This window comes from Microplitis demolitor, chromosome 10 (genome assembly GCF_026212275.2).
Source record: "Microplitis demolitor isolate Queensland-Clemson2020A chromosome 10, iyMicDemo2.1a, whole genome shotgun sequence".
NCBI classification, from domain to species: domain Eukaryota; kingdom Metazoa; phylum Arthropoda; class Insecta; order Hymenoptera; family Braconidae; genus Microplitis; species Microplitis demolitor.
In genome coordinates this window covers 2,551,244-2,568,557 of record NC_068554.1, presented here as the reverse complement: position 1 = coordinate 2,568,557, position 17,314 = coordinate 2,551,244, and the positions used below count along the sequence as shown (strand labels likewise).

The following is a 17,314-nucleotide window of genomic DNA, read 5'->3' as shown; positions in this document are numbered from 1 at the left end:
ATTAATGAGTTTATTAAAAATATATATTAATTTACTTTTTTAAATTTAATATAAATAATTCCATTTTTTTTACATTTATACTTTTTAAAATTACGAATCCGTTTATTTTTGTACATAAAAATGTATATATTTTAAGAATAATATCAATGAAAAAAAAAATATATATAAGTAATTATTATTATTATTATTATTATTATTATTATTATTATTATCCCTGACAAGTTGAAGGTTTATCATTCTGAGGTAAATAATTACAGATGAGTTTTTTGAAATTTGTTAAAGCCATCATTTGATCTTCCCACGAATATTTATCATTGATAACAATCGTAGGTACAAATGATATCAGTGGTTTAAAGCTGTGTGTAATTTCTCCATAATTTACAAGTAAATTATCAGTTAAGCTTGACTGCTGACAATCCTCCAATATCAATTGCGTTGAATTTTCTAATCCCACTGACTCAGCACACTATTGAAATAAATAGAAAAAAAATTACAGTAATTAGTAAACTAATAAATAAATAATTCATTTAAAAGATGATTAAATAAAACAAACCCGTCGAGCTGCTCCAGCTGGGTCGCTTCTAGCCATTACGCAACCGACGAATTCAACTGATAGACGCTGCTGGTCATAAGCCTTTTCTTCAGCTTTGATTGCATGTAGTCCACATGCCTGGGCTTTGTTTCCGTCACATTCAGGTGGTCCATGTTGGCATGAAAATGTCCATTCTCCTGTAGCTCCATCACGTTCATGCTTGATAATATGATAAGACAATTATTGAATATCATCTACGATTGATTAGAAATTTTTATTTGAAATTATATGATTACCGAGGCCTTGCCGTACGGGACAAAGAAGATGTCCAAGTAGTCCTTGAGCTCCGGATAAGTCGGGACTAATTGGCCGCTTATGAATCTTTTGCTATCACCGCAGAGAGATTCATAGTAAATCGTTACACCTAAACATGATTTTGCTTTGCAAGCAGCTTCAGTGGCCTGATAAAAAAGTAAATGATTAATTTTTAATCAATAAAATTATTTGATTAATCGTAAAAAAAAATACTTACAGATATGTAAGACAAAAGTATGCAGCAAGCGACAAAGGCAGACATTAGTGATGAATACATGATTAGTACGATCCTACAGAATGTCCTCTTGTGATCGATGTAAAACCGCGGTGTACTTTCTCTCGTATGTGAGCTGCACAGTGTATTCCTTTTTCTTTTTTTTATGCTGATTATAGTGGGAGAAGGTGAGTTAAAAACTTGGAAGGGATAAACTTAGAGAGGGGAAAAAAATGAGACAATCACTATGTTAGGTATTGGTTTACCCAAGGTCCATTGTTCAACTGTAGATGGGATGATTGATGATGCTAGACCGGTTTTATTCCATTAAATTTTACCTGTATACCAAACTCTTAGGTGACTTAATTTTAAAATATTATTCTCTAGACTCATAAATTATCTGCTGATAAAAAATCAGTACTTAAAATAATATCGCGATAAAATAAAAATAATAATAATATTTCTAGACACTTTAATTGAATATTTTCTTTGATAATTTATTAACAAGCTAGTATAACATTAAATATTAATGTTTTTAAAATAATTATTACACAATAAAATTATTTTTCATGATACCTGCATTGAAACTGCAAGTTTCAGTGTTTATAGAACCATTAGGAACAAACGAATTTCAGTCCAATGCCGCGAATTAATTTTAGCAAACGCGTTAATTGTGAACGCCTTCAATTTGCGGGCAGAAATATTTGTGTTTCTGCCCGCTGACTGAAATTTTCTGCAATTGAAACTCTGATACTTCATTTTTTTAATAGTAATTTTATTTACGTAAATGACAGTTCTGATTTTGTGATTAAGTTTTATAAAAATTAGTAAGAATAATAAATAGTATTTATAGTTTCTGCTTAATCATAAATTACAAATGACAATTTACGCTTATGCTAATAGTTGGTGTTAAATTAACTTGTTTCTGACTGCCTGCTGATACTGAAACTTTAAGTTCCAGGTAATCATGAAAAATATTGTGTGTTACTCAGAATGAAATAAGATTTCAGACTCTGGGTGATGTCAGCCTTCACCCTGGTCTGAAATAGTTTTGTTTCATCCCTTGTTACACAATATATTATAAAAATAGTACCCACAATTTGAAATCAAGTTTCGTCCTGAGTTACACACAATATTTTTCACGATTATCTGCATTGGAACTTAAAGTTTCAGTATCAGCAGTGTCAGAATTGTCATTTTTAATTTATAATTAAGCAGAAACTATAAATATTATTTATTATTTATGCTAATTATTATAAAACTTAATCACAGTCAGAACTGTCATTAGAGTTTAAATTGCGAATATCTTTAGTCACCGGATATAAACAGAAATATTGATCTGAAATTAACTTATTTCGACTGACTGTAAAGACATTGAAACTTTAGGTTTTAATGCTGATATCATTAAAATAATACTTCTACATGATGAATGATATTTACATTTGGATACCCTGCCCAAATTCAATTTGTTTTTGGGCTTTTTTAAGTTCACGATGAAGTACCACCGATCGTTCTCTAAATGCTTCAGCTAATGATTCATTTTTTTCTGCACCTTCTCCACGGGCATGCATTTGTGATAAATTGGCACACGCGTAAGGATTACCCGCTTCGCAGGACTTTATTGATAATTTGTAAGCTTCCGTAAGATTCGGCTCAACTTCAGCCTTTAGTCCTCCTAGATAAATACCAGACAAATAAAAGCAGCCTTCTTCTCTGTTATGCTCATAACAGCCTTTGGACAACATGCTCATCCCCAGAGCAACTTGATCCGCTCTACTATCCATCAATTTATGTTTTGGTGATGAAGCCAATATTCCAGCGCGTACACAACCAATACCATCACCTAGCTCACATCCTCTTTTCAAATATTTAAATGCTTCATTCATATTTTGTTCGCAGCCTTTTCCTAAAAATTATTTTATAAAAAAACGAATCAACGATTATTTTTACTGGCAATTTAATTTTAAATAAATTTAAAAAATATATAATTATTTAAAGAAAAATAAAATCTTCCTTACCAACACCTAGATATCCTCCATACTTAGCGCAACTTCTAGGCCAATTTCTCTCATCGCAATTACTTTTATAAATTTCACCAGCTTTTTCAAAATCTCCGCTAATACTTTCCATATAATCCCCCAGGAGGTGACAAGCTGAAAAAAAAATTCATCTATAAAATTTGAATTTACATTTAAATATAAGTGTGAATCTAGCAGACGACAATTTATTAATTTTAAATAAATAAATAAATTTAATTGAAATAATGAAATTTTAAAAAACGCGCGTATTCATTTTTCAAATATTCAAATACGTATTTTTTTATTTTTACTCTACATTTTATTTGTTTATACAAGAATTTAAGAAAATTGAAATTGTCAGCTACATTCACACTCTTATTTAAAAATATAAGTAACAATAATTATAATACTAAAGTTAGCGTTTAATCATTTTTTGATTTGTTTAAAAACGATAAATTATTTTTAAAAATTCCACTCGTAGTTTTTAAAATTTTCTACACGTGCATATTTTTTTTTGTGATTAAGTTGTGGAAAAAATAAAAAACCGAAAATTGTCTGTTAACTTCATGATCATAAATAATTACACAAAATTATGAAATACCATTTGCATTTTTTTCACTATCACATCCAAATCTGTATTCAGTATAAATATTTTTCAAATATGCCCTGACATCTTCTTCATTTTTAAAATTAAATCCCATAATTAATTACTTAATTTTTATATAAATATTATTTAAAAAATATTCTATAACCTCTAAATCAATCATCACTTGCATGCAAGTGCATGTGAAATGCGCATGCGGATGTTTAGTTAAATTTCTACATTACCGCCAAATAGAGCGGCAAGTTATTCAAAAAAAAAATAATTCAAAGCATGCGCGCTAATTATTTAAAAAACGCGCGCATCTGTTTAACGGAGAATAAAGAGTAGGAGGATTTAACACAATAATAAAGGATAGTTTTAGTATGTATACTGTCAGTGCAGTTTTGCTCTACTTTAGTCTTTAGAAACATTGACGTTGAATAATTGATCCTTGAAATTTTTTTCAGTTCCCTCTCAATTATATACTCCGCTTTGTTTCAAAATACAATGCAACCACTTAAGATTTCATCAAATTTCACGGTAAATTTTTCATGATAATTTATAAAATTACCTGTCAAGTATTATAATTTATTTAAATTTTTTTAAAAATTACCTCAGCAAATAAACTCCTTTTAAAATAAAAAATTAATTTTTTTTAAAAAAAACAAAGTAATTATTTTTTTTTTGTTACAGGATAATTTATTAATGAGCAATAATTACAAGAGAGACAATGGATTAATATTTGAAAAGTGATGGACATATTTAAAAATATTTAGGTCATAAACTCCTGCACAAAGACTCGGTCACGCGGTCAGCGTGTTCTATCTACCCTCGGTATCTTGATAATAGAATAATAAAGTGAGTAAATAAATTTAACTATTAAAATACTTCAATGTATATATACATATGTTTCTTCATATTTACTTACCCCTTTATTTTCACGTTCTTTCTGGAATTGGCGGGTGATTTGTAAATAAAACCCATTCGCGGCTGGTTCAATGTCTTAGTAGTTCAAGGTCGCCATCAACCGAATCCACTCTAATATATGTCTGTTCAAAATAGATTTTTAAAAAAATTTCAAATTACGGATGTCAAGACGCCTATTGGATGTTTAAAAAAAAATAATAATTGTAAATGATTTATTGAATCGGCACTTATAGTTACTTAATATTTCAGATGAGTGAGTCAGTAAAGGTGGCAGTAAGATGTAGGCCAATGTCTCAAAAAGAGCTGTCAGCTGGGTGTCAGGTAAACGAGATGTCAATTACGATAATAGTATTCTTTATTATTCCATTAAATATAGACATTTTTTTTTTTTTATTGAATATCTTTAGTAAATAATTATGGTAAAATCGTCATCGTTATCGAGCGGTGTAACCTAGCGACCTAATGGTCAAAACACGCAAATGTATTATGAAGAACGACGTTGCATTTTTATCTGTTGTCATTTATATTGTAGACTGTTAACTTATTTTCTCGTATGTTTACAATAAGATATATAAATATATTGATCCTTGGTTTAAAACAATGCAACTAAATCGATGTATAATAGCTACTGGTTAAATGACTTCTTTTTGTTTATCCTAGTATTAAATTTTTTGTCTAGACTTAAAACATTATGTCAGTTGTCCTTGTGAGCATATCAGGGTCGTAACGATTGTGAACTTGCAAACTCTATAAAACTCTAATAATTAATTAGTTAGTTATATAGTATATGTATGTAAAGATCGATGTATACATTTTATATTCTGTTTAAAAGTTTTCGTTAAAGTTTCATAAATGAAATGTCATAATATACTGACGGTAATCGATTGATTGTAAAGATGCACGGCGTGTTTGTCTCTGGGAGTTGAAGAAACGTGGGTGTCGGATCGATTAATTGACGGTTGACGTTCTAGATTTGCTGGGTGATAAGAAAAAAATAATTTAATATTTTTTTATTTTAGAATGCCGTTACCATCGATCCGATTTCGAAAAACTGTACACTGGAAGGTACAGGAGGCGGTGCTGGGAAAGTTTATCAATTTGATGCGGCGTTCGGACCCGAAAGTTCGACGGAAAAAGTTTACGAAGACGTCGGCTCTGTTATTGTTGAAGCTGTGCTCGAAGGATACAATGGAACGGTGTTCGCTTATGGTCAAACTGGTTGCGGAAAATCCCACACGATGCAAGGGTTCATTGAGCGGACTTTGGAGCATATATTTGAGGCGACATCAACATCTAGCTCTGATACGCGTTATTTGGCACTGCTGAGTTATCTGGAAATTTACAATGAACGGCTTAGAGATTTGCTACAGGACAACCTAGTGGACGGCGCTCTTCAGCTCAAGGAAGATCCTCAACGGGGAACTTATGTTGCCGGTGGGTTGCGTGAAGTTACAGTCAAAGATGCCGCTGAATGCGCTAAATTAGTAGAACAAGGTGACCGGAGACGTGTCGCTGCCTTTACTAAAATGAATGCTTCAAGTTCACGAAGTCATGCCGTCTTGACGATTTCCCTGGAGACCTTGGCGATGGGTGAAAACAATGGCAAGCAGGGTGGTGATGGTGCTGTAAGAAGGGGTCAGTTACATCTAGTTGATTTAGCTGGATCTGAAAGACAAGCGAGAACTGGAGCAACAGGGGATCGATTAAAAGAAGCAGCTAGTATAAATTTGAGCTTATCAGCGCTGGGTAATGTGATAAGCGCTTTGGCTGCTGGTAATGGCAGACATGTTCCGTACAGAGATAGCAAACTCACAAGGTTACTGAGAGATAGTTTGGGCGGGAATGCACGTACACTGATGATTGCTTGTATAAGTCCAGCTGATGTTGATGCTGAAGAGACATTGAGTACACTGAGGTATGCAGCACGAGCGAGGTGTATTAAAAATAAACCGGTAGTTAATGAAGATCCAAAAGATGCTCTTTTACGGCAATACCAACTTGAATTGCAGCGTTTACGAAAGTTATTGGAGAGTTCACCAAAGACGGGTGATTATGATGAAGATTACGATGAACGTGAAGAAATTACTGGTGGATCCGAGGTCGAGAGATTGAGGAGAGAGTGCGAGGATACAAGTATGTCTGCACAAAAACTTCGTGATGAATTGGATGCTTTGAGAAGTCGTTATGAAAATAGCAAAGATACCGCTGAGTCTGTGGATAATAAGTTGTGGCCGATGACTAGCCGAGAAGTTGATGAGCGTCGTCGTAAAAAACGTGAGGCTGCACAAAGAGAAGTTATGAGACGATTAGAACGTTTAACAATTGGCGGTGAAGCTCTAAGTAATGATGAATTAAGAAAACGCCGGGAAAGAAGACGCAGACGATTAGAAATTTTAGCAAAGGCCCTTGAAACCAGTGCGCAAGATGGAAGCGGAAGTGCATTTGAAGTTTACGGGCAATTGAGGACTACCGAGGATGCATTGAAGAGAATGGCCAAGCGCACAAAGCAACTTGAAGCAGAGGCACTTGATCTACAGGTAGTATATATACGTATATATTTATATACACATATATATGTTGAGAAAAATAAACCGTTATGATAGATTAAACTAGCTTGTATACTTATAGTAGAACACAGACGCATTAAAATATTTATACCGTTATATCCTTTAGTTGATGATTTTTTTTTCAGGCATCCTGGGACGCGGAACGACGTGAACTCCTGCGCCGTGAATTGCTAGCAACACAGATATGTGAAGCTATGGTACCGCATTTACGTCCCGGTTGTCCGTTCCGTGACCTCATGGCGATCCGGTCAGCAGCTACTTGGAGCGATGATCTAAATCGCTGGAGATTACCTGATGCTTCTTCTAGGATACCTTTGCCCCCACCACCGCCTCTAACACGTGACAATAATTTGCGGCTTAAACTGGATCATAATAATAATAACAACAATGACAACAGCAATAACAACAACAACAAAAATAACCACAACGACGATGAGCACTCAAGTGATGATGAGTCTCGTGTAAATGAGGCCAAGAGCTCCAAATGGCGAGACATTGCAGGGACTTACTTTCGCAGAAACAGAATCGATGAGTTACTTGCACGTGCCCGTGAGGCTAAAACATTTGGTAATTCAGCTAATTATTATTATTATCACTGTCAATTAATTCATAGCCGAATAAATTCAACATCAATATTAATTAATTATTCATGGTTTCGTGATTTAAAATTTATTTATTTAAATATGTATGTATGTACGTTTTTTTTTTTTTGTATTACTATAGAGGCCAGTGGACGTCTGAGTAAATCAGGTGGATCTGATGACTCTGGGAGTGGATATCTCCAGTTGAATGCCCTCAATTTGCAGGGCAGTGCTCCTATCATTAGTGATATCCCGGGAAAAATACCAATCCAACCAATAGCAATTAAAACCGTTAGACCTGTTGGAGCTTTCAATGCCTGGCTGGTTCAAGACAACCCCGGGAAATCTCCTCCAGCTGGGCTGACGTCACTAAGGAAAAATCCACCACCTCGTATACTCGAAGCACTTCCATCGTATCCGCTGGACTCGACCGACACACGATTGTCGTCTTGACGAGACATTGCTTTACAACCAGAGTCTTATAAATTTTTACATTTCGTATTAAATACCAACGCTCGTACCTTATGATAGTTTTTATAAATTTATTTATTTGTGTAATTAATTATTTATTTTTTTTTTATTTTTTACATAATGCAAAAAGCAGTATTAAATTTTATGCATATTTTACTACATTGCTTCATCATCAAAGAATATCATCATCATCATGATATTTCTTAGGATCTTAGGTAATTGAAGAGGTCATCAAGTTCACTTAATTTTTATCAGTTTGATTATTTTTATTTTTTGTTTTTATAAAAAACGTTTTAACATATCATTTTATTGCATTAATTTACCGTACTGGTATGATTATTATTTTATAATCACGCAAAAAGTTTCAATTACCGCGTTGTTGTAAAGTTTGTACATACAATAAATATGTATTAACAAAAGTAAAAAAATTTTTTTTTAATTGTTAATAAAAATGTACATTACCATTGACGTTTTGTTGGCGAGATGTGAATACTGATTATGTAAATTAGCTGTTCAAATTTTTTATTGTAAACTGTATGATATTCTATTGTATTTAACACAAAAAAAAGAGAAAGTGTGTACATAACGTTGTAATTACTGGTGTAAAATAATAATAATAATAACAATAATAAAATTACAATATATTGCTGAGAGATTTGCGATAATAAAAAAAGATAAGGAAGAAAATAAATAAATAAAAATGAGAAATTTATTGAGTTTTACTGATGTAGTTAAACCGTTTCTTCAACTGCGGTTGAAAGAAGCTCGCGTGTCTCTATGACAACCAACTTCCTGGTGTCACGGCTGCATGACTATTCGAGAAAATGATCAGCCGCAATCATATATATATTTTAAGCCATATAAATTTATGGAATCTTAATATCGAATGGTCATTCTACGAATTGACATCCCGCTGATATCAATACTAATAATTTCTCGTAATCACTACAAACAATAACATCAATGCTCATTATCATTTTTCTAGACTTAAGTATTTAAATAAATTATTTACACAGTTATTTAAAAAAAAAAAAAAAAGTATTAAGTAATTCCGTAACACAAGAGAAATGAAAGTGTCGATGATTACAAGTACCCGAGTTTAAAAATAAAAAAAAACGTCTTGTTTCATTTTCTCATTTACTCTTTCACTCATTGAACGACTTTTACTTTCTCAGTTACATATATAGATATACTAAATACAAATAACTACAAGTTTTAAGTGATGGTGATCGTGTGTGATCAGAAGTGCATTTTGCCGAAAGCCGTTTACACTTTCCCTGATATTTTATTACCAAACATTAAATTTATTATTTAATAAATTATAAATCACCGATGTCTTTTAATTTTTTTTTTTAATTTTTTGCAATTACAATATTACAAATCGATGAATTTATTAAAAAACTAAAACAAAAAATATAGACGTAATATTCTTGGTATTATTTAAATATGTATATGTAATACGAGTTACATACACGAGTTGATTAGATAATGATGGACAGTGACAGAGTCATCAGATCAATTTTTGCTGAGAGTAATTTCAAAATAGTCTAGAGTATTATTTTTTTTTTTATTTATTGTTAACTTATATTAATATTCCTTTTTATAGTTTTTCATTTTTTATTATATTCGGTAATTGTACCACTTTAAGCCCTATATATACTAGATATTTCTGCCATATATATTTGTTTGATTAATATTAAAAAGTGAACTACGACGTGTAGTAATTATTTTTTTCACTTATTACTTTTATTTGACTGCATAAATACTGAGACAAGTTCATGAATCATTTTATAAATCAATATACACGTATTATATATCATCCTCTATATCATGCTCTACAGATAACCAGCCTAAAGTATATATATATATCATTATACTTATTCTTCTATATATACTTTGATTAAGTATTAATATTGTTTATTTAACTCTATTTTAAGTACATTAATTATTTTAATTAATCGAATTATATTTTTACTATTTCATTGCTGTCATTTTTTAAAAAATGTCCTTTCAGTCTTTTGAAATTTTTTTCTGCTTGTTTTTTATTGTTTCAGGAAACTCATTGCACCAATGCAATTTATTTTTCTGCTGTCTGCGTTCTTATATATTTTATTGATATTATAATAAAGTTTAATATGAGTGTGAATGTACCTGACATTTGGCAGTTTTTAAAATTTTTTAATAAATAAATAAAATGTAAGTAAAATAAAAATTCAAAAATTCATATTTAAATAATTTAATAATCAGTACGCTCGTTTTTTTGAATTCCATTATTATAATAAATAAATTTTTATATTTAAAATTTATAAATTTTCTCATCTTATACATTTAGATAAGTGTGAATGTAGAAGACACGACAAATTTTAAATTATAAACCGAGTTAAATAATTATAAAAATAAAATAAAAAAAAAAGCGCGCGCTGATTTTTAAATTTAAAAATGCGCATTTTTAAAATTGTATTTTGTTTATTTATTTAAAATTGAAACAAATGGCAAATGTCTGCTACATTTACACTTATATGGTTATTATTTATTTTCAAAATATTATCAAACAATGACCGTCGTTTCTTCTTCAATATTCTGATGATGATGATGATAACTACAAAACAAACAAAGATCACATGTTATAAAGATAAGAGGGCAAGGGCGAGTGCAATGACGGTACCACAGATCCAAGTCCAGTACAAGAACTTATGACTACTTGTTATATATATATGTATAAATATGTATAAAGATAAAAAAGTAACAGTAATGTTATATACACTAGTATCAATAGTGCAGAGAATGGAACATAAATTGTATCAGAATCGGAGTAGAGTCAGAGGATGGATGTAAGTGTTGGATATTATCGTTGGTAAAAAGCATAGAGGATAGGATAGGATTGTTGAGAGGTTTGGTGGAGTAAGAGGAGAATCACTTGTAGTATGAGAAGAGTGGGAATAAAAGTTTAAGTAAGAGAAGACTAGTACAGTTGCCAGCTGGTTGCCGATTCGTGTGTGTCGTTTTAAATGTGTTTATATCAACAGCTTTGATAGAGTCATGCTCTTGCCACATGAGTTTGCCGGAATAAATATTATATTATATTTATAAATAATATTTTTTTAAATAATAATATAATTTTTTGATTAATTGATGACTCATAAGTGCAAAATCACTGAAACATAAAAAAATTTAAAAATTGTAATTGTCTGTACTGTCCAGATGTCAGATGACATTTAATTAATTTAAAATAATGTCGTCAGTATTTTCAAAACTTATAAATAAAACCTCATCAACATGTGGAATAAGACAGGAGACACTGACTCGTGGTGTTGTTGGTGTTGTCACAACACTATATTTACTAAAATTAACTTATCCCCATTTAGTCCGAGTTAAACGTAAACTAGAAAATAATAATAATGACAGTAATAACAGTAACAATAATAAAAGCAAAGAAAATGGAGTTGACAAATGTCAGAATAATAAATGCTGCAATAATAAATCTGTTAGTAAAAATAATAATAATAATAACAGTAATAAGAATAATAAAGTTTGCAATGCGGGACTAGACAAAACATTCATCAAACAATTATTGCAATTGTTGAGAATAATGGTACCTGGATGGCGGTCCAAAGAAGCTGGTCTGCTAACTTGTGCTACGATTACTCTGCTCGCAAGAACATTTTTGTCTGTTTACGTTGCCACACTTGAAGGTCAAATTGTTAAGAGAATTGTCTTAAAAGATGTTCGTGGATTTTTTTTAATGCTTGCACGTTGGTTCGCTATTGCATTTCCGGCAACCTTTGTCAATTCTGCCATCCGCTATCTTGAAGGCAGACTTGCGCTTTCTTTCAGGTAATTTATATGATCCAACTGTGTAATTTTAAATAATTATTGTATAAGTTATGATACTCAAGTTAGCGACGTCTTATAATCTTTGGATTTTTTTTAAAATTATGAATGTAAAAAAAAAACATTTCAAAAAATTGCGCCTTTGCTTTTTTCATTTTTCACATATATGAGTGTGACTGTGGAAATTTCTTAAATTATTGAATAAATAAGTAAAATGTAAATGTAGCAGGCGTCAGACAAATTTAAAATTATAAATAAATAGAGTAAATAATTAATAAAATAAAATTTTTAAAAAATGCGCATTTTAAAAATTTTGAAATTAATTAATGCATTTTTTAAAATATTTTTTTAATTATTTGCTCTATTTATTTTTAATTTTAATTTTGTCTGATGTCTGTTAAATTCATACTCATAAAATGTAACTAAGATGAAATATGAAAATTTTTAAATTCGTATTGCGATTAATGAAAAATCCGTAAGCGCATTTTTTCAATTTTTTAATGATTTATTTATTTTGAATTTATAAATTTTCTCATGTCTGCTCAGCTACATCATCATATTTTTAGTTTTTTTTGTAATTGATTTTTGGAAAAAAAAAAATTCAAAAATTATTAATTGTCTTCTAATTTCAGGCTCATGTGAAAATTTTGGATTTTTTTCAAAACGATAAACGGTTAAAAAAAGGTATTTTAAAAAATTGCACCTGTACATTTTTTAATTTTTGACATGTCCATATTTTTTGTTATTTTCTTGTCTTATTTTTTGAAAAATCCAAAAATTATCTAGAAATTTCAATGATTTTGACATTGACAGACAATAAAAAATTTTCGGATTTTTTTTTTCAACAAATCAATAAAAAAAAAAAAAAAAAAAAAAAAAAAAAAAAAAAACTAAAAAATGCACATGTAGAAAATGAAAAAAACTATAGGTGCATTTTTTCCAAATATTTTTTTTTCTACAATTTAAGGCTTTGAGAAAAATAAAAAAATTATTAGACGTCGGCTGACTTCGGTATCATAAATTTCAGTATCATGTGCAAATTGATGTCTAAAATAATAATTAAATTTACAGAGAAAGACTTGTCCAATATGCGTACAAAATGTACTTGAGTCAGCAGACTTATTACAGAGTATCTGCTTTGGACAATCGACTGGGCGGTGCTGAACAAAGACTGACTGATGATTTATCCGAATTAGCAAGTTCTGTCGCTCATTTATACTCGAGTTTAACAAAACCACTTCTCGATTGTTCATTAGTTGGAATCGCACTTATGTCATTTTCATCACGCATGGGTGCTAGAACAGTACCAGGTAATTTTTAATTACAAATATATATTCATTTTTACCATTTGTTATTTAAATAATATCTTATTTATCTCCATGCATAATTAAGTAATTAATTTTTTATCACAAATCCTACATTCTGTGCACTTTATTCTTCATCCATTGACAAAAACATTTTTATCTTATCACTGTAATTTCCTATCTCATGACTCGCGGGTACTATTAATAAAAAAAAAACATTGTCAATAAAAAGAATTAATGAATCATGTCGTAACCCATCGCTCATAATAATAATAAAGAGAATTAAAAAAATTGATTAGTTATTAGTAATAAAAAATTAAGTAATTATTATATTACTGATAATTATGTACATGTATATGTATATATATATATTTATATTTATTTTTGTTTTATAATATAGGTCCATTACTAGCAGCAGTAGTTATTGCGGTAACCGGACAAGTACTCCGACTTACATCACCGCGATTTGGTCACCTAGTTGCTGAAGAAGCCTCACGTCGTGGACGACTACGTGAAGCGCACGCTCGTATTAGCGCGCACGCCGAGGAAATAGCATTTTATGGCGGTCACAATACTGAGCATCGTTATTTGAGTACCGCATACAGATCATTAAATGTACATTTAAGAAAAGTTTTGGCATTAAAGTTATGGTACATTATGTTGGAGCAATTTTTGATGAAATATGTATGGTCTGGTACGGGATTGTTGGTGATTGCGATGCCGTTGCTCTATACAACTCTAAAACCATCGGACAATAAAGATACTGATGGTATGTTAATTCTAATTTAATTACGCTGGCAATTAATATTATTCTTTAATTGTTTAATCGAAAATTTTAGGAGTTGTAAGTGAACGGACACGTTACTTGACGACGTCTAAAAATCTTCTGAGTTCTGGTGCTGACGCCGTTGAACGTCTTATGTCATCTTACAAGGTCAAGTGTCTCTATGAATAAATTTAATTTATTTTATTTTATATATTTATTTATTAATATTATTATGTATTGTTATAAATACAATTACTAATATTAGTATTAATGTTTACGTTAACAGGAATTAGTAGCATTAGCTGGATATGCTAATAGAGTCAGTGAGATGCTTGACATATTCAAGGACGCGGCATTATGTAAATATCAACGTACTGTTGTAGTAAATCAGCAGTACCGTGGTACTAATGGTAGTGTTAATTCATCACCAAAGTCATTACTTGAATTTAAAGACGGTTCGCCAATTATTAAGGGTATTGTACGTGAAAGTCTTGATGGCAGTATTGCTCTCACGGATGTTCCAATTGTGACGCCCAATTGTGAAGTAATTGTCTCTAGTTTGACTATACAAGTAAGTAATAAATTTTAATTATTTATTATTTATTCAAATACTAAATCATTAGTTGGGGCCGTTCATAAAATACTTTCGCACTTATGAGGGTGGGATTGCTTACTGTGGCAAAGGGCTCGGACACGTGACTTTCGCAGCTCATTAAATAATTTTTCAAATTTTTCTCAAAGTTTTTTAAAATTAAAATTTTATAATTACAAAGAGTAAATATTTAAAAATATAGAAATTTATGTACTATTAATTGTCTCATATCATTTATGGGGGAGGGGGAGATCTATCATTTGTGACCTAAAATTAAGGAGGGGGGCAAGAAGGTAAAATTTTGTGTGACGTATTTTATGAACGGCTCCTTCTTCTTTTTCTTATTATTATTATTATTATTATTATTATTATTATTATTATTATTATTATTATTATTATTATTATTATTATTATTTTATTTAAAAGATTAAACCGGGACATCATTTATTGATAACTGGACCCAATGGTTGTGGTAAAAGTTCACTTTTCCGTATTATCTCAGGATTATGGCCAGTGTACGCGGGTACACTAACAAGACCAGCAGATTCATGGTCAATACGAACTGGTAGACCGTCAATGTTTTATATTCCACAAAAACCTTACATGACTGTTGGCTGTCTTCGTGAACAAATAACATACCCAGCGGACAGCAAAAGTAATAAATTTTCCGATGATCAACTTCTAGCACTTTTAGATCTTGTAGATTTACGATCACTTGCTGAGCGTGAACCCGATGGTCTTGATGCGATGGGTGACTGGGACTCGACGTTATCTGGCGGTGAGAAACAAAGACTCGCTATGACCAGATTATTTTATCATGCCCCGCACTATGCGCTGCTGGATGAATGCACCAGCGCAGTTAGTTTAGAAGTTGAAGGATCTATGTATGAGACTGCTAAGCAACGTGGTATCACATTATTAACAATAACACATCGTATTTCCTCATTATCCAAGTACCATCGGTTTGTATTACGGTTCGACGGCGATGGCGGATGGACATTTGGTTTACTTGATTCAAATGACACCGCGATTTTATCTAATCAGGATAATGGAAAGGATGTTAAAGAAGCACACAGTCAAAGACTTCAGGTATTTATTTATAATTACTTGATAATATTTACTCAGCTTAATTCAATATTCATTCATTTGAATGTTTTATGCTTACAAATTAATATGTTTGTTTAAGGAAATCCGAGACTTGGTCAGCGAAGATACCCAACATGTTGGTATCAGTTGAAATAAATAAATTATATTGATTACTCCTGCGATATTTAAATATTACCTGCGAATATTATATTTTTATTTTTATTATTATTATTATTATTATTATTATTATTATTAATATAAGGGATTATTTTTTTACATTAATTAATTGTGAAGCGATAAAAATATTGTGATTTTATAAAAATAAATAAATTTTAAATTTATCTGGTAGACAAATAATTAGATAAATATTTTCACTACCGGACAGTATCGTAGCATAAAAAAAATGACAAGCTTTTAAATACTGTCGAATAAATTGTTATTTAAATATGAATAAAAAAAAGATTTTATTAAAAAAATGCGGACTTAATTTTTTTCCTACTTGTATAAATTTTGTTTAAAAATTATAAAAATTCACTATCTATTTTTATTATAAATAAACTGTACTGAAGAAAGCAACAGAGTACGCAATTGTTACGCCGCACGTTCAATAACAATGAGATTGTGTTACGTAAGTGCATTATTGTAACAAATAAATCCTTGAAATAATTATATGCACTTAATGTTTCATTACAAGAATATTAATTTATATTTAAAACTGTAAGTTTTTATTATTTAATTTAACGAAGGTCAGAGCTGAGAAGAAAGTGAAACAATGACGGGATTATTTGGGAAGAAATGATTTAATGATGCGTGTAGTTTAAAAATAAAAGTAAAAAAAATTTAATTACGTGAAATTCTTTGTTTTCAAAGGCCAAAAGAACCAAGAGGGGCATTTTTAGGGGAGGGAAGACCCGCAATTCCCGATGAGCTTACCTCCGAGAAACCCTCCAAAGTCAAAACGTCGATACGGGCGGTAGCAGTAGCAGCCATCTTGGGGGTTGTTTCGCTCTTCGTTCAACTTTTAAACTACACCAATGCAGTTCTATATCTATTATACACCATACATACATCCAAGATTGTTACATCATTGATTTAAATATCTAATATATATATATATATATATTGATACTAATTATTTTTCAATCATCCAAATAAATGAACGCACAAAAAAAATAACTTTTGTAAAAAGAATTTTTTTTAAGGGAATTTTCAGACAATACTCCCTCCCTTTTTTGAAAATATTCAATGGCAACTGCCATAACGGTTCTAAATTTTTATTAATTAATTTTAAAAAATTGAAGCGTAATTAAAATTTTACAAAGTAGATTTTAAAACAAAATTACAGTCGTTATCAATTTGGAGTTGTTTTAATTTCACAAAAAAAAATTTTTCTTGCGCCAAAAAATCATTTTTTTCTGTGTAAAAGTTATTTTAACTTTCAGTGCATCAACATTCAAACAAAACTAAAAATTAATTAATAAACTCCCTAAACAAGAGATACAAATTCCCATTAAATAATAAAGTATA

At 30.5% G+C, this 17,314-nt stretch overlaps 3 protein-coding genes across 5 annotated transcripts; 2 read left to right on the top strand and 1 right to left on the bottom strand.

Annotated features, from left to right (window-relative positions):
• Positions 1-97: 97 nt before the first annotated feature.
• LOC103570011 (cytochrome c oxidase assembly factor 7 homolog) lies at positions 98-3,870 on the bottom strand. 2 transcript variants are annotated; one of them, XM_014441948.2, is made up of 4 exons: positions 1,065-1,398; positions 829-993; positions 554-751; positions 98-466 (listed from the first exon to the last, which is right to left on the bottom strand). In XM_014441948.2, exons 1-4 carry the CDS (start codon positions 1,122-1,124, stop codon positions 209-211), a joined length of 681 nt encoding a protein of 226 aa, XP_014297434.2. In that variant the 5' UTR covers positions 1,125-1,398; the 3' UTR covers positions 98-208. The 2 variants fall into 2 exon arrangements, with proteins under 2 accessions (XP_014297434.2, XP_053598457.1); XM_053742482.1 differs by lacking the exons at positions 98-466; positions 554-751 and adding exons at positions 3,080-3,214; positions 3,681-3,870 and having other exon boundaries at positions 901-993; positions 1,065-2,967.
• A 100-nt stretch (positions 3,871-3,970) lies between these two features.
• LOC103570013 (osmotic avoidance abnormal protein 3) lies at positions 3,971-8,238 on the top strand. Of its 2 annotated transcripts, XM_008547599.2 has the most exons (7): positions 3,971-4,043; positions 4,130-4,202; positions 4,356-4,520; positions 4,839-4,910; positions 5,609-7,126; positions 7,282-7,723; positions 7,880-8,238. In XM_008547599.2, exons 4-7 carry the CDS (start codon positions 4,839-4,841, stop codon positions 8,188-8,190), a joined length of 2,343 nt encoding a protein of 780 aa, XP_008545821.1. In that variant the 5' UTR covers positions 3,971-4,043; positions 4,130-4,202; positions 4,356-4,520; the 3' UTR covers positions 8,191-8,238. The 2 variants fall into 2 exon arrangements, with proteins under 2 accessions (XP_008545821.1, XP_014297447.1); XM_014441961.2 differs by lacking the exon at positions 3,971-4,043 and having other exon boundaries at positions 4,117-4,202.
• Positions 8,239-10,995: 2,757 nt separating this feature from the next.
• On the top strand, positions 10,996-16,199 carry LOC103570014 (ATP-binding cassette sub-family D member 1). The gene is made up of 7 exons (XM_008547600.3): positions 10,996-12,042; positions 13,111-13,349; positions 13,744-14,112; positions 14,183-14,277; positions 14,396-14,680; positions 15,128-15,790; positions 15,888-16,199. The coding sequence occupies exons 1-7, from the start codon at positions 11,441-11,443 to the stop codon at positions 15,936-15,938; spliced, it is 2,304 nt and encodes a 767-aa protein (XP_008545822.1). The 5' UTR covers positions 10,996-11,440; the 3' UTR covers positions 15,939-16,199.
• The last annotated feature ends 1,115 nt before the right edge of the window (positions 16,200-17,314 follow it).

Excerpts from the sequence above, each read along its gene's own strand:
- LOC103570011 (XM_053742482.1), bottom strand. The coding sequence starts at position 3,780 with ATGGGATTTAATTTTAAAAATGAAGAAGATGTCAGGGCATATTTGAAA. Across the intron at positions 3,215-3,680 it reads TAGTGAAAAAAATGCAAATG|CTTGTCACCTCCTGGGGGAT; the intron begins GTATTTCATAAT and ends TTTTTTTTTCAG. Across the intron at positions 2,968-3,079 it reads TGGAGGATATCTAGGTGTTG|GAAAAGGCTGCGAACAAAAT; the intron begins GTAAGGAAGATT and ends AATAATTTTTAG.
- LOC103570013 (XM_008547599.2), top strand. The coding sequence starts at position 4,839 with ATGAGTGAGTCAGTAAAGGTGGCAGTAAGATGTAGGCCAATGTCTCAA. Across the intron at positions 7,127-7,281 it reads CAGAGGCACTTGATCTACAG|GCATCCTGGGACGCGGAACG; the intron begins GTAGTATATATA and ends TTTTTTTTTCAG. Across the intron at positions 7,724-7,879 it reads CCGTGAGGCTAAAACATTTG|AGGCCAGTGGACGTCTGAGT; the intron begins GTAATTCAGCTA and ends GTATTACTATAG.
- LOC103570014 (XM_008547600.3), top strand. The coding sequence starts at position 11,441 with ATGTCGTCAGTATTTTCAAAACTTATAAATAAAACCTCATCAACATGT. Across the intron at positions 13,350-13,743 it reads GGGTGCTAGAACAGTACCAG|GTCCATTACTAGCAGCAGTA; the intron begins GTAATTTTTAAT and ends TTTATAATATAG. Across the intron at positions 14,278-14,395 it reads GTCTTATGTCATCTTACAAG|GAATTAGTAGCATTAGCTGG; the intron begins GTCAAGTGTCTC and ends TTACGTTAACAG.